This window comes from Aspergillus vadensis (genome assembly GCF_003184925.1).
Source record: "Aspergillus vadensis CBS 113365 unplaced genomic scaffold BO88scaffold_16, whole genome shotgun sequence".
NCBI lineage: Eukaryota > Fungi > Ascomycota > Eurotiomycetes > Eurotiales > Aspergillaceae > Aspergillus > Aspergillus vadensis.
In genome coordinates, this window is record NW_020292054.1 from 167,125 (window position 1) to 193,707 (window position 26,583).

The 26,583-nt window shown below is 49.4% G+C and overlaps 9 protein-coding genes and 1 non-coding gene across 10 annotated transcripts; 8 read left to right on the forward strand and 2 right to left on the reverse strand.

Annotated features, from left to right (window-relative positions):
• Positions 1-55: 55 nt before the first annotated feature.
• Positions 56-2,129, forward strand: BO88DRAFT_391145 (HET domain-containing protein; the record flags this gene model as incomplete). Its single annotated transcript, XM_025704991.1, has 2 exons — positions 56-487; positions 541-2,129. Exons 1-2 carry the CDS (start codon positions 88-90, stop codon positions 2,127-2,129), a joined length of 1,989 nt encoding a protein of 662 aa, XP_025561344.1. The 5' UTR covers positions 56-87.
• A 282-nt stretch (positions 2,130-2,411) lies between these two features.
• Positions 2,412-3,905, forward strand: BO88DRAFT_405974 (uncharacterized protein). Its single transcript, XM_025707036.1, has one exon. It carries the CDS (start codon positions 2,439-2,441, stop codon positions 3,783-3,785), a length of 1,347 nt encoding a protein of 448 aa, XP_025561345.1. The 5' UTR covers positions 2,412-2,438; the 3' UTR covers positions 3,786-3,905.
• A 182-nt stretch (positions 3,906-4,087) lies between these two features.
• BO88DRAFT_t179 lies at positions 4,088-4,210 on the forward strand. The gene has a single exon. It is a non-coding gene; the product is annotated as a tRNA-Leu (tRNA).
• Positions 4,211-4,424: 214 nt separating this feature from the next.
• On the reverse strand, positions 4,425-5,936 carry BO88DRAFT_489049 (kinase-like protein). The gene is made up of 3 exons (XM_025712665.1): positions 5,804-5,936; positions 4,638-5,741; positions 4,425-4,583 (listed from the first exon to the last, which is right to left on the reverse strand). The coding sequence occupies exons 1-3, from the start codon at positions 5,894-5,896 to the stop codon at positions 4,455-4,457; spliced, it is 1,326 nt and encodes a 441-aa protein (XP_025561346.1). The 5' UTR covers positions 5,897-5,936; the 3' UTR covers positions 4,425-4,454.
• A 449-nt stretch (positions 5,937-6,385) lies between these two features.
• On the reverse strand, positions 6,386-6,971 carry BO88DRAFT_489050 (uncharacterized protein; the record flags this gene model as incomplete). Its single annotated transcript, XM_025712666.1, has 1 exon — positions 6,386-6,971. One exon carries the CDS (start codon positions 6,969-6,971, stop codon positions 6,387-6,389), a length of 585 nt encoding a protein of 194 aa, XP_025561347.1.
• Positions 6,972-8,966: 1,995 nt separating this feature from the next.
• On the forward strand, positions 8,967-13,445 carry ncr1 (sphingolipid transporter NCR1). Its single transcript, XM_025707037.1, has 3 exons — positions 8,967-9,343; positions 9,407-12,860; positions 12,922-13,445. Exons 1-3 carry the CDS (start codon positions 9,068-9,070, stop codon positions 13,023-13,025), a joined length of 3,834 nt encoding a protein of 1,277 aa, XP_025561348.1. The 5' UTR covers positions 8,967-9,067; the 3' UTR covers positions 13,026-13,445.
• Positions 13,446-13,837: 392 nt separating this feature from the next.
• On the forward strand, positions 13,838-17,589 carry BO88DRAFT_436441 (putative importin beta-4 subunit; the record flags this gene model as incomplete). The annotated part of the gene is made up of 3 exons (XM_025709566.1): positions 13,838-14,068; positions 14,132-16,460; positions 16,677-17,589. Exons 1-3 carry the CDS (start codon positions 14,023-14,025, stop codon positions 17,587-17,589), a joined length of 3,288 nt encoding a protein of 1,095 aa, XP_025561349.1. The 5' UTR covers positions 13,838-14,022.
• A 964-nt stretch (positions 17,590-18,553) lies between these two features.
• BO88DRAFT_343584 (gamma-glutamylcyclotransferase family protein) lies at positions 18,554-19,363 on the forward strand (the record flags this gene model as incomplete). The annotated part of the gene is made up of 1 exon (XM_025703196.1): positions 18,554-19,363. The coding sequence occupies one exon, from the start codon at positions 18,554-18,556 to the stop codon at positions 19,361-19,363; it is 810 nt and encodes a 269-aa protein (XP_025561350.1).
• A 644-nt stretch (positions 19,364-20,007) lies between these two features.
• Positions 20,008-21,197, forward strand: BO88DRAFT_343847 (HNH endonuclease signature motif containing protein; the record flags this gene model as incomplete). Its single annotated transcript, XM_025703209.1, has 3 exons — positions 20,008-20,281; positions 20,333-20,490; positions 20,547-21,197. The coding sequence occupies 3 exons, from the start codon at positions 20,008-20,010 to the stop codon at positions 21,195-21,197; spliced, it is 1,083 nt and encodes a 360-aa protein (XP_025561351.1).
• Positions 21,198-24,178: 2,981 nt separating this feature from the next.
• On the forward strand, positions 24,179-24,520 carry BO88DRAFT_416521 (uncharacterized protein; the record flags this gene model as incomplete). Its single annotated transcript, XM_025708256.1, has 1 exon — positions 24,179-24,520. The coding sequence occupies one exon, from the start codon at positions 24,179-24,181 to the stop codon at positions 24,518-24,520; it is 342 nt and encodes a 113-aa protein (XP_025561352.1).
• Positions 24,521-26,583: the final 2,063 nt, after the last annotated feature.

Consider the following 26,583-nt stretch of genomic DNA (forward strand, 5'->3'; position numbering starts at 1 on the left):
ACCCAGGAAACAATATTCTTGAACGGTGTGCACTAACATCTTGGCCGTGATATCCTTTTTCCGCAACGAGCATATCCAGCATACTTCATGTGTGGACTCACACCCCCGTCAATAGCCCGTTTCTTCCAAGCTTTTGGTGGCATGACGTCGCATCCTTCTGTCTGCCAGCGTTGCTGGAATAGCCTATTCTCAAGAAAGTGTTTCCAAGCTGCCTGGCAGGCTCAGTTTCGACCCCACGATTCCGGCTTCTCCTACAAGGTGAGCCTGGGAGAAATCGCCATCTCTGCCAAACAAGGCTGTAAATGGTGCCAATTTCTCAACGAGCAGATTCCAGTTCAGGTTGGAACAGACGGTCCCCTTCATGCCGAGGCAGAGTATACAATAGCTGTGAGGTTCCGCATGAGGTCGGGGCAAGAACAACGTACCCTTCTGGCCCTGTCGTTGAATGACATCTGGAGTCAAACCTTTGAGGTACACACAGTGGATGGTTTGTTCGATCTGTCAGTAATTGTACCGGAGTAGTGTAGCTAATTGTGGCAGGCGATAATGCTGCGGAATATATCCCCACACGCGAGATCATTTGGCAGGTCAACTCCACTGCTACATATGCTCATGCTGCCGAGCTGATTAGCGATTGCACAACTGGGGGACATGACCAGTGCCATCACCGAGAAACCCTTTATCTGCCGACTCGAGTGGTCGATTGTTCAGATCCGGAACATCCAAAACTTCACATCACCCAAGGGGGAGCATCGGGAAAATACACAGCTCTGAGTTACCGCTGGGGAGAGGCCCAGCCACATCGGATGCAAACTCACAATCTCCAGTCATATTGTCAAGAGATCCCGGTCCATTCACTCCCTCAGACAATCAAAGATGCGATCCACTGCACACAAGAACTCGGGATCCGCTTTCTATGGGTCGACAGCCTGTGCATCATCCAAGACTCTAAGGAGGATAAAAGTCGTGAGATCCCACAAATCCGCAAAACCTTCCAAAACGCATTCATCACCATTGTTGCAGCCAGCGCATCCCAAGTCAGCCAAGGCTTCTTGCAAGACCGCGAACCCCCACCCAAAGCAGTCTCGCTACCTTTCCGCTGCGACGGTAACCGCATCGGCACTATGTGGATCAGGGAGGGCACAATTGATCCCCGCGAGCCAATAGATACCAGAGCTTGGTGTTATGAGGAGAAGCTTCTTACCCAGCGTGCTTTGATCTTCACAACTCGAACCGTGCGGTTTCAATGTCAATCGCACTACCTTAACATCGGAAATTCCAACATTGCAGCATGGAATGCAGACACGCGCCTACCGAGCACAATGATGGAGCCAGAAGAAGGGGACTGGGCTCCCCTCACGTACGAAGAGAGTTCTGCCCTTACGATTGAAAATACGTGGGCCTCGGTCCTCGCAGAATACACGGCGCGCGATATCACACAGTTTCGCGATCGTCTCATCGCATTCTACGGCATCGCAGAAACTTTTCATCGCACTTGGACTCATAGCCAGTACCTCGCTGGATTATGGAAACATAACCTCCTCGAAGACCTCCTCTGGGAAGCTGATCCACCACTACATGCTCGACCCGAGAGCTACCGCGCCCCCTCTTGGTCCTGGGCTGCAGTAAACGGCAAGGTGATGCGTGCGAATACTATGCATTTCTGGAGAGAAGATGTACCGGAATGTGAGATAGTCGATTGCCAATCTACCTTGGCGAATGAGAAGATGCCGTACGGTGAGGTTACGGACGGGCGGTTGCAACTGAACGCTTCGTTGAAGAGAATATTTTGGCACCCCTCACAGGGGAAGTTTTATGCTACCAGTCAGGGAGATTCAGACAAGTCGGAGGAACTACATCCGGGCACATTACTGGGTAAATGCTATCCAGACAGCTTGCAAGAAATCCAGTCGGAAGGAATGCAACAAGCTTATGCTATTCCGCTACGGTCTTCTCGGAAAACATACCATGTTATCCAAGGCTTGATAGTTGTACCATGTCAGGAGAAGCATGAGTCCCAGTGCTTCCGCCGGGTTGGCAGATTTGATATCCCGTTGTTAAAGCTCTGGGGTGACTTTGATCCTGATACATTGTTTGGATCTACCCGGCAGCCTGTTGCTATCATCTAATCATCATATTTCATTTTATCGTCAAGGACGTGGCTGTGACACCGACAGTGGTTGGTTCAGTTTATGTGAGCAGTGTCAAAAGTGATATAAGTAATGAAGTATCGAAGGAATGGTGTAGAGGCAAAGGTGAAACACTGAGCGAGTAACCGCCCGGTCGGGCTCCCAATCGGGCCTGTTTAGGCGTCCCGGGGCTTGACCACTTCGGGTTCCCGACGGCGAAGACACCCATACTTAACAACCTTGGATGCGTTCAGAGCAACAAGCTTTCCATCAGACTATACACTACCATTATAATCCACGAATGAAACCATGCAGGGCACAAAGATATATGAATTGTCAGACCTTGACAAAGGAGGCTTCACCAAGACTGTGAAAGCCGTCCTCTTCTATGATCTCCATGCAACTGTTGACCCGGAGAGTGTGGTTTCCTCGTTATTGGAGGGAATAAAACACACAACAGGCCAACTAACATTCATGGGAGGAAACCTCCAGGTCAATAAGTCCGGAAGGCTCTGCATTGTGACCTCCCCTGACAGCGCGGTGGAAGTCAGCGTACGCCGATTCGCGAGCACCGAGTGCGAGCCTTTCCATGACTTGGCTCGGCACTCGTTCTCTCCCACCAAACTAGATTTGACTCAATTTCTACCAAAAGATCCAATCGCGAAGCACCCGGTATGCCTAATGCAAATCAATCTCATTGAAGGGGGTCTGGCCGTAGGGTTTCGAGTGGACCACGCAGCCGGGGACTGGGTATCTCTCAGCACTTTCATCTCGCTCGTCTGTCAAAGCAGCAAGGCACAGCAGGAAGGCCTGGACATGCCCACTCACACTCCAGACCTCAAAAGAGATCCTTACAATGCTCCTGCCCTGGATACCACGATCTCGCAACAAGATCGACTCGCTCAACTCCCCCTGTTCCATATCATCGAGAAGAGCAAGTTTCAATTCAAGCCGCCACCTCCAACCCGCGCCGGCATCTACCGCATCACAGAGCCCACCATTCAGCAGCTCAAAGCTCGATGTAACCCCCACCTAGACCAGGTCGAGTACATAACCTCCTACGACTGCATCTCAGCCCTCCTGTGGAGGGCACTCACCCGGGCCCGTCTACACATTCACCCTGACCAAGCCAACACACCAACCCGATTCGTCCACCCCATCGACGTCCGATCCCGCGACCCAGAGCACAAAACATCTCTTCAGTACTTCGGCAACGCCGTAATCGGTACCCTCGCTGGACCAGTGCCCGCCACCACACTCACCTCCGAAGGGGACCGCAGCCTTGCCGCAACAGCCACCAATATCCGCCAATCCATTCACGCCGTTGACATATCGAAGATTGGACATCTCACGGCACTGCAGACCTCCCTCGCAGACACGGAGATGCTTATTCCGAACGCCGATTTTGCGGGCATGGATCTGTTCATGAATACCTGGTATACGGGGAGCGCAGCCAAGTATGATTTGGGAGCGGCGACAAGGCCCGTAGCATTTCGGGTGCAGGCGGGGGTGCCGGGGGCGTGCGCGATAATATTACCGAATTTCTCTGAGGGTGATACGAGGGTATTTGAGGTTCTTGTGCAAGCGCCGGAGAAGGAGTATGAGGCTCTGGTGAGGGATGTGGAGATTTTGAGGTATTTTGAGCAGGTTACATGACTTGACCTCGTTCTATTTCATGACCTACAGCTCAACTAAGAACTCCTTCCACCCTGGCTATAAAATGTAACTTGTACCCCTGTTCAGCCGTACATCATCTACCCAATGCAATTATTTGACCTACACTAGTATAACCGACAAACAACAACTAATGATACACCATTCAAAAAAAAGACCTTCCAACCTAAACAGCAAACAATATGACAGCGAAGTGCCATCGGCTAACTACTCGCTGCGGATATATCCGAGCCTAGTAGCCAGGTGTAATACAAAGCAAATAAGATATATCCGTAGACAATGCTGGTAAGATGGCCGAGTGGTTAAGGCGAGCGGCTTAAGAGAGTTGTTCCGAGTTTTACTTATTCGGTACAATTTAAAACTCCGCTTGACGAAAGTCAGCCTGGGTTCGAACCCCAGTCTTACCATTTTGTTTTTTTCATACCATTTGGCCACGTCTAGGTCTCCTGATCCAAACTCAAGTTCATATTTGACGATGATAGCAGGGCTTAAATTATTAGTGGCTTAATGAAGATCCTCTGGGTCTATACTGTGCACTAAATATCCATGAAGAGTGCTCAAATGCGGGACTTGTCTAGTCCAGCTATCTATTATATAGTAGATTACTGCCAGCAGTTTATGGACCTTATAACCCGAAGGGCTATTATTAACTCACGTTTCTTGACTAGGTATATCTTCTTTATTTTCCTCCTTTGCATGTCGGGAGCAGTACTTGATTATCCAAGGATGTTGTCGGACCTGTTCGAGAGTGATTCTTTTATCCGCATCAGTGACAAGAAGCTTAGATATCGTTAGTATACTGCTGAATCATAGAAAAGAGGACGGTTGCTTTACCTTCCTGATAAGGTCCCTGGCTTCAGGACTCACAAAAGAAGGGATTATCATATCCGCTTTCATGATCCTCCTCTGCGTCATGACAGGTGTATCCTCGAACGGAGCGCTCCCAACCAAAAACTCATACAGTAGAACCCCAAGGGACCACAAATCCACCTTTTGATCATACGGCTTATCGCACTTTTTCGGGTCAACCATTTCAGGAGGCAAGTAATCTAACGTCCCACATTTCGTAAGCCTGCGACCACTTGGCGCATGAACACTCCAGCCAAAATCCGACATCTTCAGCTCTCCATGAATCCCCACAAGGATATTCTCAGGCTTGATATCCCGATGTATAACATGCTTGCGATGTAAGTACTGCAAAGCATTTGTCATCTGCGCAATGTACTGCGCAGCCTTCCACTCCGGGAACCGATTCTCCTTTTGCAAGTGCTTATATAGCTCTCCCTTTCCCGCGAACTCCAATACTAATATTATACGTTTGCTGTCGTGAAAGTGCCCGTAAAGCCGAAGAATATTCGGATGTCGCAGATTGCTCTGGATCTCGATCTCACGGGCCACTTGTTTCTCTACCCTCCCTTGTTGGATCTCATTCTTGTGAAGTACCTTCAGAGCGCAAACGAATCCGCTGTCTCGATCCCGAGCAAGATAGACCCGTCCGAACTTCCCTTTTCCCAGCGCCTTGCCGATTTCGAACATGCCTAGATGTAATACTCTGGGTATTGGTTTTGTGAGCTTGGTGAAGTGTTGTTCTTGCTTTACTGTAGCGTTCGGTGCTTGGGATAGAACGGAGAGAGGATGGCGAGCTTGTGATGTAGATGATTGTCTTTCTTTCTGTCGGGGAGGTTGGGAGGGTGCGGAGCTTTGACGCGCAAGTTGGTTTTTGGTATCGGTAGTGGCATGTTGGTCATCTTCATTTGCAGCATCATCTGTGTCTTGCGATACGACAGAGGCGAGAGGATGTCTTGTCTTCGAGGGAGTTTGTTGGGTGTTTGTCGACACGGTCTCCGTAGGATTCGTGGTTGTTGTATTATGAGGAACAGCGTCGGAGTTCTTGGGTCGTAGAACTCGGTTCACCGGACGCGTAGTCGAAGTTGCGCTCTGCTTTCTATTGTCAATCGTGACCCCATATCCAGCTGAATAGGTTGATAGATGGGACGTACTTTGGCTTTTTGTTGAACCTTCGCACTATCGTGAGCATTCTCATCGACAATGGCCATATGCTTGAACCGAGTCTCAAGCGCGACGGTGACCATGGTAAGACCCTTTGCAGTGACTGCGCTTCTTTGTTAGACAATCCGACAAGAACTATAGTTTTGAGGCTCTTTGTGCTGTGTGTGAGCTAACTATGCTGGGGAACTGGTAAAAGCCGATGTGTAAGCATGTCATGCGAGCTGCATCACGTTGCCGCGGTAACTGGCTGCTTGTGCAGCAGTGAATCCCTGTACCAGCAGCCTTTCTGTCAATACACAGTCAACGCAAATATCAAAATTTTGTATCATGGATAATTTAGAATTATACGAGGTATAGACAGCTCTTCTAGGTCTTGATCTGCTATATAGAGTGTGGGACCAACTAATTATTAGTAGCGCCGTGCCCCAGCTTGTTTTGATCTGCTACCCCACAGCTCCACTCAGCCCGTCCAAATGGAAATGCATGACCCCAAACATTGCAAAATGCAGTGTAGAGGGGCATAAAACTACCGTAACAACATAACAGATGCCCTTCATCAACGAGCTATATGCCTCATCCTGAGTATCTCTTCGCACACTGCAACGTCGCTCTATTGACCACAACAACCAAAGCGTCAACCTCGCCACTCTCTATCCCAACAGAGATGCGCAAGAAAGGATCCGAGTCCTCTGCCATGGTGAAACTGGCCGATATCCGAGAAGCAGAGTAGCCAAATCCAGCTCCCTTAGTGATAGGAAAGCCTTCCCATCTTGCTAATTGCAAAGCCAATTCAATACATGCGTCGAGTCCCTCTTTGTTATTCAATCCCCCATCGATGAAATCAATTGTCACCAAAGCCCCTCTATGGCCCCAGCAGTACTGTCTCCATTGGAGTGGGTAAGCAACATCAGCGACATGAGATAGTGCGGGTCTAAGACCCTCGAAGATTTTCTCGGCATTATTAGTAAACTGTAGAAGTCGTGCTTGGTATATGTCGAACGTCAGAGCTGGGAGCAAAGAAACACTGCGTCCCGACAGGGCGGACCCAGTATCACGACAGATCTTCCTGAGTCGCTCATCCAGATCGCTGCGCGCGATGACAATACCAGCTAACTGAATGTCCAGACCCAGTCGAACATCTTTTGGTGGCACTTTCATGGTATAAAATGGTAGGTGCATGAGGACCCTGAGCCCAGTCATAGGCACGCAACCCGCCTGAGACCAAGGTTTCATCGACTACCACAATACGGTTCTCCCAGCCATCACTAGTGGATACACAGAAGTGATTCAAATCTCAATGCTTGAGAGATGCTGAGCTGAACAGAGCTCTCTGATACTTCTACTACTTTGTCCACCGGCTCGTCGAGAATAGCAGCGAAGGGTGTCTGCCTCACCAATTGGGCGGCAAGCCCAACGCATAATGTAGCCTCCGTTGGCTTCAGTAGGCTTTCGGACAGCCGCACATTCTTGTTGCTCAGAGAGCGCCCGAATACAGCAAGATGAACGCAGATTATCTTGGTTGATGGTGATTAGAGGTCGGTCTTTTAGGCTCTTTGGTTACAATCTCTGAAGTGCGACAATATCGAGGCGCGAGGAAATACTTGTGCCTCCCATTCATATACCTCTCGTAGCCCCCTGATCAAGAACTTTTATTACAATCCCATTCCCCCATCACTACGGTCGCGTTTGTGCTGTGGTGCTGGATGGTGTGGTTTATCGCCCTGCCATTCAAGAGTAAGTCATGGGTACTACTTCCCTCGCGTCTCTGAGACGGGCTGATTGGTGCAGATTTTTTTGTCTTGATTTCCTGTGACACCTATAAACAAGCCTATAGATGTAATCATCTATTTCAGGCAGTTATATGGAATTAGAGGCTGGTTTGGCCTATGGACCAGCAACCTAGAATAGTAATGATGATCGCAATGTGGATATTTGGTTCATATGAATGCCTAAAATGTTAGCCATCAGCTTATGTTATCGTTCAAATTCTGAGAGTGCTACCAAATCTGCTACTGCATTTCAGACGTGAAATTCTATATGTGTTTATAGCTGAAGCAAATCCTCATGGTAGCCTTTTGTAGTGTTCTTTCTCTCCCGCATCAATCGAGATTGGTGCAGTGCTGTAACCCTATTTTTGTGGTGTCAGTGCCCGTAACACATGATCACATATAGTTGAGCTCAGTGGAAATGTACTACTATGTGACCTCAGCTGGGATCCAGTGTGTGACCTGGCGTTCTTGTAGCCACATCGAACTAAAACACATGAGCTGCCAAGAATGAGTGAAATGTGCTTGAGGCTACAGCCGTGGATTAAGATTGTGAAAGGTATGGGAGAATATTGACCGTTAACTGCGTAGTATCTAGGAAACATGGAAGCTGATTCCATTTCTTATGGGATGGACAAGGCTAACAGTTGCAGACCGCCGTAGCAAGACAATGGATGGAAAGAGCACGAGCCATCAGCCCTTGCTTTGGGTAGTGACTGAATGCAAAACCATCGATGGCCTCGACAAGATAGACATCTTTCAGGTAGGTATATTGTAAGGTTGCGTGATCCAATTGTGTTCAACGTTGATCTGCTGTTTCAGGTAGTAGTGCTTTCGAACCTTATCGGAGCTTCGGGACGGTGATGATATGTCACAGTCATTATGTTGATAGTAGCCATTGTCAAATGGACGGTCCTCCCTTGCTGAGAGGCAGCAGAGAAAACAACTTGGTCAACCTGGCCACGTATCATCATCCGACATATTTAGTAGTGTGACCAGCTTTCGGTCAGGTGAGTGTCGCATGACGAGTATTTGATGGTCTAGTGAGCCCCAAGTCCGATCAAGTCGGCAATATATACTACAGTACAAATAAGCACACAACTCTGTGTCAGGGATCATGCAAATTGCTCGGAATAATTGTAGAATGAGTAAATTAGCTCAGCCGATCAAACCTACTCGTATAAGGTCCACAGATGTCCTAGTAAAGTCTGGTCCATTTGATAGTCCCTGACAGAGTTCCTGGATGATCGCGGGGAGTGCCTGACGTTAGCGCCCGACAGGTGAGGCCAACCACCGCCGCTTACGTACATCGCCGCTTATCGTCATCCCGGAAGCTCCCTGCCGACCTGCGCCTCCTCTATTTACTTCCTTTTCTCTCCAACTCCGACTCATTCATTCCCATCCCTCAACTCTCTCACGCCTTATCTCATCATTGTTGAATGTAATCGATCGTTCCATCTGCTTCTTCGACCGGCTACGCCCCCAATCATGCGGGGACTCCGCTTAATCCCCTTCATCGCAAGTCTTGGCGTTCTCCCTCAGTCGTGGGCCCGGGACGAACCGAGCTTAGGCTTCACCAACATCCATGAACCTGGTCGCTGTGCGATCCGAGGCCATTGCGGGAAGAAGTCATTCTTCGGTGGAGAGCTTCCTTGTCCGGATAATGGCCTGGCACAGGAGCCCGAAGCAGCGGTGAGAAAGAAGCTGGTAGACCTCTGTGGCAGCAAATGGGAAGAAGGTCCTGTTTGCTGTCTGGATGAGCAAGTAAGCTCCATGGATGCCCCACATCCTCGGATCATTGGACCCTGCTGACTTGTCGTACTATAGATCGATGCTCTTTCCAAGAATCTAAAACTCGCCGAAGGTATCATCGCGTCCTGTCCTGCTTGCAAGGATAATTTCTTCAACATCTTCTGCACGTTCACCTGCTCCCCAGACCAGTCCTTGTTCGTCAACGTCACCGATATCGACGAGGCCCGGGGCGGAAAACAACTTGTCACCGAAATTGATAACATTTGGTCGGAAGAGTATCAAAGCGGGTTCTATGACAGCTGCAAGAATGTTAAGAATGGCGCTTCAGGTGGTAAAGCCATCGACTTCATCGGTGGCGGTGCCAAGAACTACACTCAATTTCTGAAGTTCCTCGGTGACAAAAAGCTCCTGGGGAGCCCATTCCAGATTAACTTCAAGACCGAGCCTGCTGGCCCAGATCCTGAAGGAATGAAGCCACTGCCGATCAAGCCGAAGGCGTGCAACGACGCGGATGAGGCATTCCGTTGTTCTTGCGTTGATTGCCCCGATGTATGCCCGGAGCTACCTGCCATAGAAACGGACAAGTACTGCCACGTTGGCCTGTTGCCTTGTCTGTCGTTTGCTGTCATCCTCATTTACTCGGTCTTCTTACTGGTTATCGTCGCTTTCTCCAGCTACTTCACCTACCGAGAACGCCGCTACCGGAAACCCGAACGCGTCAGACTGTTGCAGGATCCCGCCCCCAGTGACGATGAGGACGAAGGTGATATTGTTCGCGCAGGTGGTTATATTGAGCAGCCCAATGGTGTGTATAAGTTGAACTCTGTGCTGGACAGGGTATTCAACAGCATTGGTGGTGCCTGTGCTCGGTTTCCCGGCTTTACAATTGGGTCCAGTATTGTCATGGTCGTTCTGTTGAGTCTTGGTTGGCTCCGATTCGCCGTGGAGACAGACCCAGTTCGTCTCTGGGTCAGTCCAACGTCAGCAGCGGCACAAGAAAAGGCGTACTTCGATGCCAATTTTGGACCGTTCTATAGGGCAGAGCAAGCGTTTCTCGTTAATGACACATCGTCAGGGGATGGGAGCGTTCTGAGCTATGACACTTTGAGTTGGTGGTTTGATGTGGAGTCTCGTGTGCACCGCATGATCTCTCTTGACAGAGGGTTAATTCTCGATGACATTTGCACTAAGCCAACCGGTGAAGCCTGTGTCATCCAGTCTCTGACGGGCTACTTTGGAGGATCCGTGGCAAACCTAGACCCAGACACGTGGGAAGCTCGACTTAAGCATTGCGCGGATTCACCAGGTGACGTGAGCTGCCTCCCAGACTTCGGACAACCACTAAGGCCAGAAATGGTCCTGGGTGGCTATGGAGAATCAAGAGATGTCTTAGACGCCCAAGCACTGATCACAACATGGGTTGTGGACAACCACGCGCAGGGGACAGAAGGTGAAGCTAATGCCATTGACTGGGAAAATAGCCTCAGGCGCATCCTGGAAGTGGTACAAGAAGAAGCTAAGGAGCGTGGACTACGTGTCTCGTTCAATACCGAGATCAGCGTTGAGCAAGAGTTGAACAAGTCCACGAACACCGACGCAAAAATCGTGGTCATCAGCTATATCATCATGTTCTTATATGCATCCATGGCCTTGGGTTCGGTCACAGTTACGTGGAAATCCTTGTTTACTAACCCTGCAAACGCATTGGTCCAGTCCAAGTTTACCCTGGGCATCGTCGGTATCCTCATCGTTCTGATGTCGGTTTCAGCGTCAGTTGGGCTGTTTTCTGCAGCTGGCATAAAGGTCACCCTGATCATTGCCGAGGTCATTCCATTCCTCGTTCTGGCAGTGGGTGTAGACAATATTTTCTTGATTGTTCACGAGTTTGAAAGGATCAACGTGAGTCATCCGGATGAAGAGATTGATGAGAGGATCGCCCGTGCTGTGGGCCGAATTGGCCCCAGTATCTTCCTATCCTCACTTACAGAGACTGTCGCTTTCGTCATGGGAGTCTTTGTAGGAATGCCTGCTGTGAGGAATTTTGCCGTTTATGCCGCTGGTGCAGTCTTCATCAACGCAGTCTTGCAGATCACCATGTTCATTTCGGTTCTGGCATTGAACCAGAGACGCGTTGAAAGCCTCCGCGCCGATTGCATTCCGTGCCTGACCGTTCGCAAAGCGCATTCCGGCATGTCCGAAGACCAGCTTCTCGATCACCAGGAGGGCGAAAGCGCCTTGCAGGTGTTCATACGCAAGGTGTATGCATCTTCACTCCTTGCACGTAGGGTCAAAGTCATCGTCGTGATCACCTTTCTTGGCCTTTTGACTGCGGGACTTGCTTTGATCCCAAAGGTGGCTCTTGGACTGGATCAACGCATCGCTCTTCCAAGCGACTCTTATCTCATCCAATACTTCGACGACTTGAACGCTTACTTTGGAAGTGGCCCCCCGGTCTACTTCGTGACACGCAACGTAAATGTCACTCAACGTCACCACCAGCAACAGCTATGCGGACGTTTTACAACATGCGAGGAATTTTCTTTGCCCTTTGTGCTCGAACAGGAGTCGAAGCGGTCCAATGTTTCGTATATCTCAGGATCAACGGCTAGCTGGATCGATGATTTTTTCTACTGGCTTAACCCCCAACAAGACTGCTGCAAAGAGGATGGCGAGATCTGTTTCGAAGACAGGACACCCGCCTGGAATATCTCGCTCTACGGCATGCCTGAAGGAGATGAATTTATTCACTACGTGGAGAAGTGGATCGAATCGCCTACCGATGCGTCCTGTCCTCTGGGAGGCAAGGCTCCGTACAGCAATGCCCTTGTTATCGATCAGAAACGCCTCATGACCAACGCCAGCCATTTCCGGACCTCACATACCCCCCTGAGGACGCAAGATGACTTCATTAAGTCGTACATTTCGGCTCGTCGTATAGCCGATGGCATCTCCAAGGAGCATGGAATTGATGTATTCCCATATTCCAAAACCTACATCTTCTTCGACCAATATGTCTCCATCATACGGCTCACGGGTACACTACTGGGCTTCGCTGTTGCGATTATCTTCGCATTAACTTCCACGATCCTTGGATCCGTGGCAACTGGCGCGGTGGTCACTACAACCGTTGTCATGATCCTGGTTGACATTATGGGTGCCATGGCCGTAGCTGGCGTGTCGCTTAACGCAGTTTCACTGGTGAATCTGATTATCTGCGTGGGTATCGCAGTAGAGTTTTGCGCACACATTGCTCGCGCGTTCATGTTCCCTTCCCGTGCTATCATGGAGAGGGTGCCGACCAAATTCCGGGGCAAAGACGCGCGGGCGTGGACAGCTTTGGTCAATGTAGGCGGCAGCGTCTTTAGTGGCATCACAGTGACCAAACTCCTGGGAGTATGCGTGTTGGCCTTCACTCGCAGCAAGATTTTTGAGATTTATTACTTCCGAGTGTGGCTGGCTTTGATTTTATTTGCTGCCACCCATGCTCTCATCTTCTTGCCAGTAGCACTCAGCTATTTTGGTGGCGAAGGTATGTTCACATTGGACAATTTCTTCTAGTTTGAGATCGCTTACTGACTATCTCCACGCAGGATATGCCGACCCAGGGGCTGATGGCGGCCTTGAAGAGAATCTTGCGTCCAGGGGCTACCGTTCCCTGCTGGGCGACGACGATTACGACTCTGACGAATATTAGACGCTCGTAGCGCCGGAACGCACCGTCTTATACAGCAGTACACGAAAGCACGTCTTATGGAACCGTTGATAGTTCTACCATCATCAACGGATGCGACCTGAAACCGGATTCGTCAAATGAAGCTGTACACCACATCTATATATTGTTGAAAGTTATACCAAGATGGTCGGGAGTTAGCACGGTTAAATCGGAGTTAAGGTCAATGCAACTTGGTTACTCGGTGTACACTGGATAGTAGGAGTAGCATCCACACGCGTAGGACTTACTCGGATAAACAATCATGGGGGGCTTCTTGCTGGGACGCGTGATCTATCCTGGGGGTTGTACCACATATCCCGGACTTACTATTGTTCCGTTTGTGTAACGGAGAAAAGCAGGCGCGGCAGTCCCACCCTTTTGGTAATTATGAGTCGGCGTCGCATACGCAGACGCGAACTCTTGTTGTGGTTTACATATGCACGCAGTGAATGATTCCTGAACCGTTGCAGGCCACAAATAGAAAATTCAATAATACAATAATAAAGTCAAAAAAGGACCGAGTGGATACAAACGGTGGCCGATCTCAGTTGGGCACCGAGTCAGAGGAGTATGGTATGTTACCAATCCTGTGAATCGGCCCCTGATTGGCATTCCGAGAGAGCCAGAATTACCGCTAAACTGCAGTAGGCAAAATGAGTATCTCCGTAAAACAGCCCACCCGAACATAATTTTTTTTTCGGTTCCCTTTTTCTTCCCCTCCATTCGCTTTTTTTCTTCTCCTTCTTCTCTCTCCTTTTCTCACTCCTCCCCCTCTTCCTCTTCTCACACCTCTCTTTTCCTTTGTGTTTATCTCTTTCTTGTTCTATATTTGTGTTTTTTGATACCCTGTGGGCTGTCTGTTTGTGTGCAGTCAGCTCATTCAATACTAGGACCTTCTGAAACGAAGGTGCTGGTCTTGTCTTGCACAAGGCTATTTTTTTGAACAAATCATTGCAAAGATAGAGTTGCTCAGTCCGTCATGGATCAACAACGCTTTTTGCAGCAGCTTCAGATCGTCCTGAACCGTGAGTATTGCACCCTGCGTTTTGATTATATTGCGAAGAAGGCGTTGCTGACTCTTTTCTCAGCTTCCCAGGGCAACGTCAAGGAAGCGACGGGCGTTCTCCAGCGCGAGTTCTACAAGAGCCCCGAATCTCTCGTTTTCCTCATCCAGATCGCCACCGGCCATGAGGATCCGAACCTGAGGCAGTTGGCGGCCGTCGAAAGTCGGACGCTGGTTGTCAAGCACTGGGTTTCCGTTCAGGCAAGCCAGAAGCCCCAGATTCGTGAACAGCTTCTGCGTGCTGCTGTTGGCGAGAGTTCTTCTCTCGTCCGCCACTCGGTTGCTCGTGTCATCTCTGCCATTGCCAAGATCGACCTGAACGATGGCGAGTGGGCTGATCTGCCCAACTTCTTGCTCCAGGCCGCTAGCACCGGTAACAAGGAAGAGCGTGCCGTGAGCATCTACATCCTGCTCACCATCCTGGAGACTCTGGGCGATGCCTTTGAGGAGAAGTTTGATGAGCTCTTCCAGCTTTTCAGCAAGACCATCAGTGATCCCGAGAGCGAGGAGGTGCGCATGAACACCCTCATGGCCTTGAGCAAGCTCGCCATGTACCTGGACTCGGAGGAGAGCGTCGCTCCTGTGAAAGCTTTCCAGAACCTGATCCCCTCTATGGTTGCTGTTCTTAAGGATGTCATCACTCGTGAGCAGGACGATGGCATCATGCAGGGTTTCGAGGTCTTCCAGACTCTTCTGGGCTGTGACCCCGCTCTGTTGACCGTCCACCTCAAGGATCTCGTTATCTTCATGAATGAGCTGGCCGGCAACGTGGAGCAGGAGGAGGATGTCCGTACCCAGGCCATCAGCTTCCTCATGCAGTGCGTTCAGTACCGCAAGCTCAAGATCCAGGGTATGCGCATCGGTGAGCAGTTGACCCGCACGGCGCTGCAGGTCGTCACCGAGCTCGGAGATGCTTCCCCTGCCGATGATGACATTACCCCTGCTCGTTCTGCTCTTGGTCTCCTTGACATCCTCGCACAGAGCCTGCCCCCCAGCCAGGTTGTTGTGCCCCTGCTCCAAACCCTGGGACAGTACTTCAACAACGGCAACCCCGACTACCGCCGCGCTGGTATTATGGCTCTGGGCATGTGTGTCGAGGGTGCTCCCGACTTCATCAGCACTCAGATGCAGGAGATCTTCCCCATGGTTCTGCAGCTGCTTGCTGACCCCGAGCCCAAGGTCCGCCAGGCCTCTCTGCACGCCGTCGCTCGTTTGGCCGACGACTTGGCCGAGGACCTCAGCCAGGAGCACGAGAGACTTATGCCCCTCCTCTTCAAGAACTTGGCCAGCGCCATGCAGGAGTACAAGGGTGAGGAGGATGGTCCTACCGTTGACATCATGAAGGCCGGCATCAGTGCGATTGACGCTGTTGTCGATGGTCTTGATGAGAAGGACGTCGCCCCTTACCAGGGTGAATTGGTCCCGATCCTTCACAACCTGTTCAAGCACCCCGACTTCCGTATCAAGGGCTTGGCTGCTGGAGCTCTGGGATCTCTCGCCTCCTCCGCTGGTGACTCTTTCCTCCCCTTCTTCGATGACTCCATGCACCTCCTCCAGGAGTTCGCTACCGTCAAGGACAGCGAGGAAGAGCTCGACCTTCGTGCCAGCGTCACTGACGCCATGGGTGAGATGGCCGCTGCTGCCGGTCCTGAGCGCTACCAGCCTTACGTTGAGCCCCTCATGCGCGCCACTGAGGAAGCTCTTCACCTTGGTCACTCCCGCCTCAAGGAGAGCACCTACATCTTCTGGGGTGCCATGTCCAAGGTTTACGTTGAGCACTTCTCTCCCTTCCTTGATGGAGTTGTCAAGGGTCTTTTTGCTTGTATCGAGCAGGATGAGACTGATCTCGATGTCTCGCTTGGTGCCGCTGCCAAGGATCTCATCGGTCAGGAAGTGACCATTGGTGGCCGCAAGGTCCGTGTTGCCGATGCCGATGATGATGATGACGAGCCCACCGGAGAGGATGGTGATATCGAGGATGTTGATGTTGACGATGAGGACGCTTGGGATGACATCACTGCCACCACCCCTCTGTCCTTGGAGAAGGAAATCGCCGTCGAGGTGATCGGTGATCTCGTCACTCACACCAAGTCTGCCTACCTTCCCTACTTTGAGAAGACCATTGAGATGGTTCTTCCCTTGGCTGAGCACCCCTACGAGGGTGTCCGCAAGAGCACCATCAGCACCCTGCACCGCTCCTACGCCATGCTGTACTGCATTGCTGAGGAGAGCGGCCAGATGGCCAAGTGGCAGCCTGGTCTGCCCCTTCAGGTCCAGCCTGCCAAGGAGGTCCAGAAGTTTGGTGAGATTCTCATGACCGCCACTGTCAAGATGTGGACTGAGGAAGACGATCGGTATGTATTCCAAAACTTTTCTTCTTCAATGCCTTTTCATGCCCGCCCTCGGGCTATCTTAAATGATGATCACCACGTTTACCCAGCTCACTCCGACACGCAAAAGTCGTGCATGATGTGAAACACGTTTACTCACAACCTTCTGATATTCATCTACACATTCGTTCTGCTATATGATTTCATCATGGTTACAAAAGCTAACCTGAAGACAACTAGTGCTACCGTCGCCGACATCAACCGCAACATGGCTGAGAACCTGCGTTACTGCGGTCCTTCCTTGATCTCGAACGAGACCACCCTCCACAACGTGATCACCATGATCACTGACATCATCACCAAGAAACACCCTTGCCAGCTCGAGTTCGGCCCTGAAGAGGAGACCCTCGAAGCCGGTGAGGAGACTTCTGAATTCGACTGGGTTGTGGTTGACACTGGTCTTGATGTTGTCTCTGGTATGGCTGCTGCTCTTGGCGCCAGCTTTGCCGAGCTGTGGAAGGTCTTCGAGAAGACTGTCATGCGCTATGCTGGCAGCACCGAGGCTCTTGAGCGCGCTACCGCTGTCGGTGTCATTGCCGAGTGCATCAACGGCATGGGTTCCGCTGTCACCCCCTACACCGCTAGCTTCCTGAAGCTCCTTGTCCACCGCCTTGGTGATGAGGATACTCAGACCCGCTCCAACGCTGCCTACGCCGTTGGCCGTCTCGTCGAGCACTCCGAGGCCAAGGACCAGATCGTCAAGGAGTTCCCCACCATCCTGTCTCGTCTGGAGCAGTGCCTTCACATGAATGTCTCCCGTCTTCAGGACAATGCCACTGGATGCCTGAGCCGCATGATCCTCCGCCACCGCGAGAACGTTCCCATCAAGGATGTCCTTCCTGTCCTTCTCACCATCCTTCCTCTCAAGAACGACTACGAGGAGAACGATCCCTTGTACCACATGATCTGCCAGCTTTACAAGTGGGAGGACCCCACCGTCCGTGAGCTCACTCCTCAGCTCGTCCCTATCTTCCAGGCTGTTCTCAGCGATGAGGACCAGCTGGAAGAGGAGCGTCGGGCCGAGCTCGTTGAGCTTGTCAAGTGGCTGAACCAGATGCAGCCTGGTGCTGCCCCTTGGGCTGACCAGCTGTAAAGGCAATGAAAAAACAAAGGATGGATGACGACAGCTTGATGACCAAATACTACTTAATGGATAGATCGGGTCTCTCTACGAGGACTCTTATGGACGACGTTAGAAGATACCCCTGGGGAGCCAATGAGCGATGAACCCACAACTTATAGAATATGGCTGGACATGCTATGAATTATGAACAAAAGTGGTGTATATATTTTATGAGTTAAATCGAATTTCGATTCGTATGTTCAACTTGTTTTCTGTAATATCGCCTTCGTAGTGTCTGTAAATGACAAAACACTAGCTCACTTTCGGTGGCGTATTCGAGTCTATTCCCCTGATACGCTATGTGCTATGTCTTGTGCTCCACGATGCTTGTTGGGTTGTCCTTTCCATATTGTCCTGAATTCCTCAGACGAGCCAAACATGGAACTCCATTTCACGGCCCTATTGCTTTTCTTCCCATTTGAAGTCAAGTACTGACTTTTGTGTGATGTTAACGACCTTTAGAATAGTAGATCATACAACTCCTGGTCCCTCTTGTGAGAGGCTCGATATATATTAGTGGTAATGGGGAGTTGGCCACACGTATCTCACAGAGAATTCTTCGCATAGTAGAAGCACCCTGAGTTCATAACGAAGCCTAACCACTGCTTACAATAGAGAACGATGAATTTATTCCATGACTGTCCAGGTTTTCATGACGCCTTTCGCATGACCTACCCAATTCTGTCGACGTCATTTACACATATCGCCTACACTTGCAGCCATATCGTTACGTAGAAATGTTATATAGCTACTCCAGCTATGGACGATGCTAAATACTTCCCTTTTCAACCCAAATACTCTCACCATCATTTAACACTTCCTACTTGTTATACCCCTAGAAGGCAAGAAAATGTCCACTAGCTTTATATCATTCCCACCCTCACAACTATCCATCCAAGACTCGCAAAAACCCACAAGAATAAAAGATCTACCAATGGACCTTCTCGCCGAACTCGAGATACTAGCTGTCACAGCCAACAACGAAGACAACAGCATCATCCTTGAAACTGCCTCTACCAACCAGTACTACAACCACACAACCCAGCCCCCCACCGCCCTCCGCCCTAGGGACAAGAACTCAACCTTCCTCGTCAAGCTCGAAGGACCTCTTAGCAGCCCATTTCAAGTCCAAGAGCTGTCCAAGTCTGTCACAACCCCCATCCTCAAAGCAGGAGTCGGCGAAACCTCCACTGCCAACTTCTGCCTCATTTCCGGCGCCATGAAGCTCAATATTGTCTCCGCTCTCGCTGGGAGTACATTCTCCGCAACATTTGTTCGAATCAACCTCTCCCCGAAAGATCTCTCCCCACATAGCATCGCACCTTGTCTGGGTAGTGATATCGAACCTACTCTTCCGCAGAACCGGGCTACTAATGCGGATGAGGTGTTTCTTCCGAAGCAGAGCCAGTACCCCGTGTGGTATTTCTTCTATGGGGACTTGACTGTGCCGGAAATTCTATATGAAAGATTGGGGTTGGATGAAAGGCCTGTGTATCGAAAAGCAGCGCTTAAGAATGGGACTCTGAAGACCTGGGGAGGGGGCAAGTATAAGGCTTTGATTGATGGAAATGCGTCGGCGAGGGTGGAAGGGTGGGCGTATGAAGTGGGATCTGAGGAGGATGAGGAGATGCTGAGGTATTATGGGACGGATTGCTATGAGGTGGTGAGGTGTGATATTTCTATGGTGGATGATGAGGAAGTGGTCAGGGGGTTGGTGTTTAGGTTAATGGGGGATGTTGATTAGGATTTCCTTGGGTTTTTGGTTACTTGTATATTCTTTCTCTCAAAGTAAATACTATCACCACTACTCCTCTACTTCTACTCATATGATTCAAATTCTTGTTACTTGAAATCTTGGGATATGATTTCTCCACGTGCTTATGACGGATTTGACCCTGTCTACTTGCCCGTCTAGGTATACGGTGTTGGAAGGTTCGATATGACCAAGCAGGGAAGGTCTGCATTATCCGAGTCGAGTCGAATCCCTTCTTGTTAACAAGAATTATAACTGGCGCCTATTTGTCTAGCCCGTCCTACATATCAAGCTGAGGTCGCGACGTCACTATTAGAGGCTCATTATTTGACCTAGCGGGTACAATGTACACTCATAATCACATCATTATGACTGTCGACTGCCTAGAGAATACTTTCCTTTAGCGCACAATCGTTCGCCTCCCTCCGACTTCTCATTTCGCAGTTATCTTTTATCAGCTTTGTGGGAAGATTCGGAGCGAAGTACTTCGTCATATTCTCCACCCTCTCTGCTGTCCGCGGCACTGTCTACAGTCTTTCTCCGTCCCTTGATTCTCTTCTTCGGATATTGAAACTTCAGATTGACTTGTCACCCTGGAAGGACATCTTACCTTTGACCAAGTCGAGACGGCTAAAATGGCCTCTGCAGACAACCCCAGTCAACGTAAAGCAGCTATTCCAAGCCCTGCGCGCGAGCTTTTTGAACCAAAGCGGCATGGCCTGATCGCACAGCTAGTATGTGCTGCAAAGCTTACCAAGCTTGATTCAATCACCTGGGCTTGTTTGTGGTTTGCGGATCTCTCGGAATTAGAAAGTCTCGTGTCATTCTGTGGACGGAATTCACCGTACGGTTATATGATGCACCGCGATCTCTCGAAGAGTGAGGATAAATCACAAGTAATTGATGCCTGTCAGTGGGTTGTGATATAATGAAAACAGACTCAGGCTAATACACTATCAGGGGCGGTTTCACGGCCCAAAGAAGAATTGGAAAAGGCCTATGAAGACGAAGAATCAGATACCGAGGGGCCTCCGATCAAGAAGCGTCGGTTGACTCTGAACACAGAAGAGAGTCCCAGTTCTGCAGAAGAAGCAGCCACTCATTTAGCCAATAGACTAGTAAGTCAACTTCACATTCGATACGACCAGGTCAGTTCTCCGCTAACTTCAGCAAGTGCACTGAGCGAGATAATGCCACTTGCGTGGTCACCGGTTGCCGTGATCCGGTCGAAATCGCACATATACTCCCCAACGGTCTTGGAAGAATGGAAACTCAAACACTCCAGGAATTCTGGTTTCCTCTGCACCGTTTCTGGAGCAAAGAGAGGGTCATGGCATGGATGAAACAGGCTGCAGGCCAAGAAGCCACAGAGGCCTGCTCGAACTTTCTGTGCATGACGGATATGGCCCATAAACTATGGAAAAAAGCACGCTTTGCCTTGAAACCGCTGTCCTTGAGTGAGGATCGGAGGTCGCTTCAGGTGCAATTCTACTGGCTCCCGGTTTATAACTACCGTTCGAGGATTCCAGCAACCGAAGTCCCCCGTCGTATGTCTCGCAAGCTCTCCGGAACAACCGTTGATGGAAAAGAAACCATGCTGTTTAATATTGCCACAAATAAGAAACTATGCTCCGGAGATATTCTTACCTTCAAAACAAACGACCCTAACAGTCACCCCCTTCCATCCATGGAGTTGCTAGACATGCAGTGGGTCCTAAATCGAGTTCTTGCCCTCAGTGGTGCCACTTACGCCACAGACGAAGAGCTTTATCCCGATTTCTCGTCGAATGAGGGCTCGTTTTGGGATAGCGAGGAAGGTTTCTGATGCGCACAAGTGGAAGACTCAGGGGAAACTCTGCTGGAGAGAATAGGAAGCCATTTCAGATAACCCAACACATCATTGTTGCTGACCACTTGAAGCAGACGCAGAAAATGTTTGCCTCAACAGCATATCAGAAGCACCAATATTCCTAGCTTCAATAGTAGTTTGCACATATTGACTGCCCTGCGAATTCTAGCCAGGTGGATGTCTGCCCCGTCTACATTCCCTCATAGGTAGATTTCACCATTCAGACGACATACTGGAGAGTGTATAGGGTGATCTTCACTCTTTGGAAGAGGCTCTGATGACAATATCTTCCGGCAAATACCGCATCGGCCACGTAAGCCAGGAGGTATCCGTCACGTAAACGGACTTTGCCGTCCAGATTATGAGAGACGTAGCCGCAAAAACCCTATCAAGTCCTTCAAGTCTGCTACAGCTAAGGTAGCTATTTATTCAAGCAAATGCTTGACAAATAAATCTTCTCCTTTGTATCCGCCACATTGAATAAGAGAGATGATAATAAGATTGGCACAACCTGCTGCTAATTTCCCCCGGATGTCAGCAGTCAGCATTTGCTACAATGAACATTCCAAACCTTCACTGCAGATTTCACTAATCACCTTCCATCACTCTACCATGGTTGAATATTGCCCCCTTCAATCTGTGCCACTTTCCTGAGCATGCATGGTATACCTTCACAGGGATCCCAAAGTTGAATACCTGATTCACCGTCCTATTACCAGCTGTTCTTATAAATTGCCCCAACTTTCCCTCTCAGAGCAACCACTTTCTTTTCTACAACCTGCCAGACAGCCACAGGCCTGCCTTCTTACTATTTCTTCTATACAACTATCATCAGATTTATTATATTTCTTTGGAATTCCACATATACCATGGGAAAATTAATTTACCCAGAAAGAACTGAAAATACTATATGAAGATGAAAACTACAGCCAATATATACAGAGGAAAAATAAACCGTCCTTTCTTCCAATAAAATCAACCCGGAGGCACTCGATACCACACTAGGTAGAGGAAGAAGGGAAAAAGAAGAATATTTGCTCATCTTGAATCTAGCCAGGTACATAGCCGTCTCTGTTACCCTCTATCGCGCGTGCCAAATTGACTAGATCAAGCAGATGTTCACTGGCACAGCGCAGGCCTTAATCAATGCGATGCTGGAGATCAGCGGTGGCCCCCATACGAACGTCAAGTTCAAGACTGTGTCCTCGCTTCCGATGATCCCGACGTCCCAGTTGCTGTCGGACAGCCAATCCCGGTCCATTAAATCTTATACAGCCGCTTCGAGATCGTTACCCGTGAAGATTGTGGCCATGACCCAAATCCAGAGGATGCAGTCTATGGAAAGGGATGTGTGCTCCTACAAGAGCAACCACAACCATCTAACGACTTCAGTTGGCCATCTTTAAGTGCAAGACAAGGTTCATAATCACAGACAGACCGCTATCTACTGTCCTGACGAGTACACAGATGCTGGGATAACCACTTAGCTCTTGCACTTTACCGAACACCCAAATACATCAAACAATTATGAAAAAAGATATCATAACGCCTGCAGCTTGCCCGTCCCTTTATGGTGGAGGATACAACAATCGAACTAAGCTTGTGAGTGACCCGATTAGCCAGATTATTTAAAATCATGCTAATATGTATTAGGGGCTGTGCGGGCTAGAAGCCCTACACTACCTGACAAAGACTCGACTGGGTCGTGTAATAGGACATGATGAACCAGCACCCTCATCGATATAAGGCTAAAAACTTTTCTCTGATACTGGTGGCCCGGTGAAGGTTCCACCTAGTTCTAAGCGCCTTGGAAAGACCATGTGGTGTGTTTTACCACACTTTTTAGCTACAAAAAACGCCTTTCTCAGTATAAGCACTTCATCGCAGGATTTGGCGTCGCACTTTGCCCTGTCTCAATTTCAAAGGGCCTGTGTCTGAGCCAAATATGGAGCTTACACAGAGAAAGGCCTACGAAACAATGCTGCCATCTTCCGAAACAGTACTCTGTTGCTGTATAGCACTATATACAGTATAGCGAAACAAATGGTTTCTCGGTCATTCCTTCCATGGACAGGTGACGGCTAGACAGCTTCGAAAATCAGCGATGCAGTTACCGATGCATTCAAGACCGCGGTTACGGCTTTGATTAAATCCTCAAGGGGTATATCAGTCAATGAGATTAGCCGGGTACAATGGTTCTGCCAAAATTGAACCCGAAGCTGAAGGCTTACAGCTTCAGCATTAGGATTTGTTGGTTCTGAACTCATCAGACAGTACACCTGAGAATACTGTGCTCCCTGGGATTAGAGGGAAAAGTAAATACTAGTTATACTAGTAATTACCAACATGTTCCAAGCATACCTCTTCTATCTCTAGAAGCTTGGGGGGGGTTGTTTGAGATACCCATAAGGGCCAGTGGACTGTACGACTTGAAAGATACGGACTTACTGTCAATACTCATGCATATGATGCAAAAAGCGGCGAAGATGTCAATAATGAGTCGGAGAAGGTATGTATAGGTGTCTGTGTGGACAAGGATTTTGAATTAGGAAATCTACGGTTGCAGAGCAAATTCTCTTAGGAATCTGCTCGAAAAATACCGTCAGCTTTGATTATTCGGAAGGCACTGCAACGCGGTTCGCGCGACACTAAGCATCCTTCACCTTCAACAGCCCACCGTGGGTCTCAACCGCATCCTGGTGAAGATGATCGATTCGTTGCATGGTGGCGAGGCTGCGGTTGTAATTTTTGACACAACCGCCACTGACGGACCCGGCTTTCGCAAGCAGCGTGGTCTTCTGAACGTGGCGCTCAGCCGGGCACGAGCGGCATTATATGTCATTATGAATATGAAGAAGTAGAACAAAGCGAAGCAAGAGCAGTGCGGTGTCTATATACAGCTCATGGTGGATTTCTCTTTTAACAGAAAACATCGCGTTTGCATCCCCCCAGCCATGATGGAAGTAAACCGTCTTGCTGCTGATAAGACAGCTGCAGCGTGCCAAAAAGTTGCTATGCCAGATGGATTTAAGACCTGTGATACAGACACTTACCCCTTTGATGATCCTTCTTCTGGTATAGATGAGGCTACTGGACTGCTGACCCTGGACACAGCAGGGAATAATGAGATCACTGCAAGCTATGAAGGGTTTGTAAATTCATCCCCGGCTGACTTGAATGTTGGGCAATCAGATACCTCTGCTGTTAGTCCATCCCAGGCTCCCCGTGCCGCTAATAATTTCCCCGGAGATTCCCAGGTGATGGAATGGTTTTCCCCAGTGTCGAGCGACCATAACTAAGAGCCGGAGCGGGCATCCAGCTGGTAGAGGCCCGTTGCGGGGATTTGGAGCCATGGAGAGGGCCCATACATTTATAATGTCTGTCTATCGAGTCTCTTGTCTAGTCCTTCTGAATCAGGACTGCTCCTATTGCTGGCTGGGATCTTTGTCTTTGATATGAAAGCTCCTGGGTTCTTCATGGTCGTGCCATCCTTGGGGTTCGCTAGTTTGCTTCTAGCTTTTGGTTTTATTTCACTTTGATGTTCATCTGAAGACATGCATTTGACAAGGAGAGAACAAGGCTCGCTGATACTTAATAGAACGGGTAATCTTGGAGTCATCTGGGATATGACTACATAATCCTATCTTTCAAAACTTTCAAGACCATATATTGTCGGAAAATGCAATTTCGTTCATCCGGAAACATATTGAATTCTGCCAGATTCAGTCAAGATGATGGCACTCTTCTCGAATCCATTGGTCATGCCGCAAACCCTGGGGACGATAGTCTATTTCTTGCCATCACTAAGATATTCCTGTTCAAATGCAGCCTAAACACCCCAGACAGTCAAATCGGTCATCCTGCGAGAGTTCAGGTCCCGAGTGAGAGACACAATGCCAGCCCTTTGAAAGTGGCGTATCGATGGAAGAAAATTTATAGACATCTGCCAGCAGGAGCGAGTCCACAACGAAGACCATAGAGATGATATGATACTGATACATTCAGTTCAGCACTATAACGAGGGCTCCAATGGCAGCTGAACAACTTTGATGTCAAAGCCCTCCCGGTTCAAGCCCTCTCAGCAAGTTAGCGATGCTGCAGTTGGCAGGAAAGATCTCTAAGGGTTGAGGGGAAGACAAGCTTGACAAGATATGTCAGACATTAAGGTGGAGAGGCGAATCTTCCGTTCACTTGAATGCTTCATACATCGCCTACGCAGGGCAGTTGAAGCCCTCGATCCCTTGAACCCTTCCGTGCGTGTGACCTTGCTCTCGGATTATGCGTCCTGCTTGGCTCCAGCTATGCTCCGGCCTTTCAAGCTCGCAAAAATAATCCTGCAATGAATAGTGAGATTAGGGTTCCAGCCATGCAACAGCAAGAAGTGATTATACATAACTCATCTCGCCAAGACCTCCCAGGCACCAGATGGTCGCTCATACCATTCCAATGGAGATGTGTCACATGACTGCATGTTCCTTACTATTCTGTATGGTTAGGCCATCTAGTATAGCTTCGAGGACCCCCCATCCTCCGTTACAAGAACAATCAACATACTCATCAAACAAACGCTTCGTGTAGCTGCTACAAGCTGACCAAAAAGTACGGGATTTTCAAAGGCGGCTTGGAGAGCGCCCGGACGATTTTGATAACCTTCTACCCCCAAGCGGTGAAAGCATGGTGTGCCGACAAGAAAAAGGCCTATGACCCTGCCACTCCTCACATGCCCGCAGACTTTCCCGGCAATCTGAATGGGCTTTTTCAAATTGCTTTATTTGACGAGGTCCATATACTTCGCAACCCTGGATCTGGGATCTCATTAGCGTGCACCTGGCTATATGCCGGGTTCCGGGTACTGTTGACAGCCACGCCGTTTTACAATGATGTGCGCGATTTGCTCGGGTACATACAAGTTCTCCTGCGCTCTAATAGTGCTTCCAAGGCAACAATAACCAGCAGCTGTGTCCGGCAGATTGTGGAGGCCGCTCCCGGTTGCTTTGCAGCCGCGAGTTCGTGACCAAGTACATTTTCTCTGAAGAAGTACAGGACACAAACACGATCGCCTGTCGTCTGAGGAAGATACTCCAGCGCCTCATGATCCGGCGAACCCAGGGCTCTCGACTAACAAAATCATTAGGCCGTCGTTCCTAATCGATCATCGCTTGCACTACCGTGGCGGTTGGCCAAGCAATTCCCATCCATCACATCTTGATAACGTGTGTCAGAGAATACTGCACAAGGAGTGCTACTCTGATCCTGACTGGCTAGCCTCCTGGTATGGACAGATCTTTTGTAATCTGTCCTTGCCTTTCATTTACTGACCCGGCAATGCTCAGTGACAATGGGCATAGTAACCAGCGAAGCG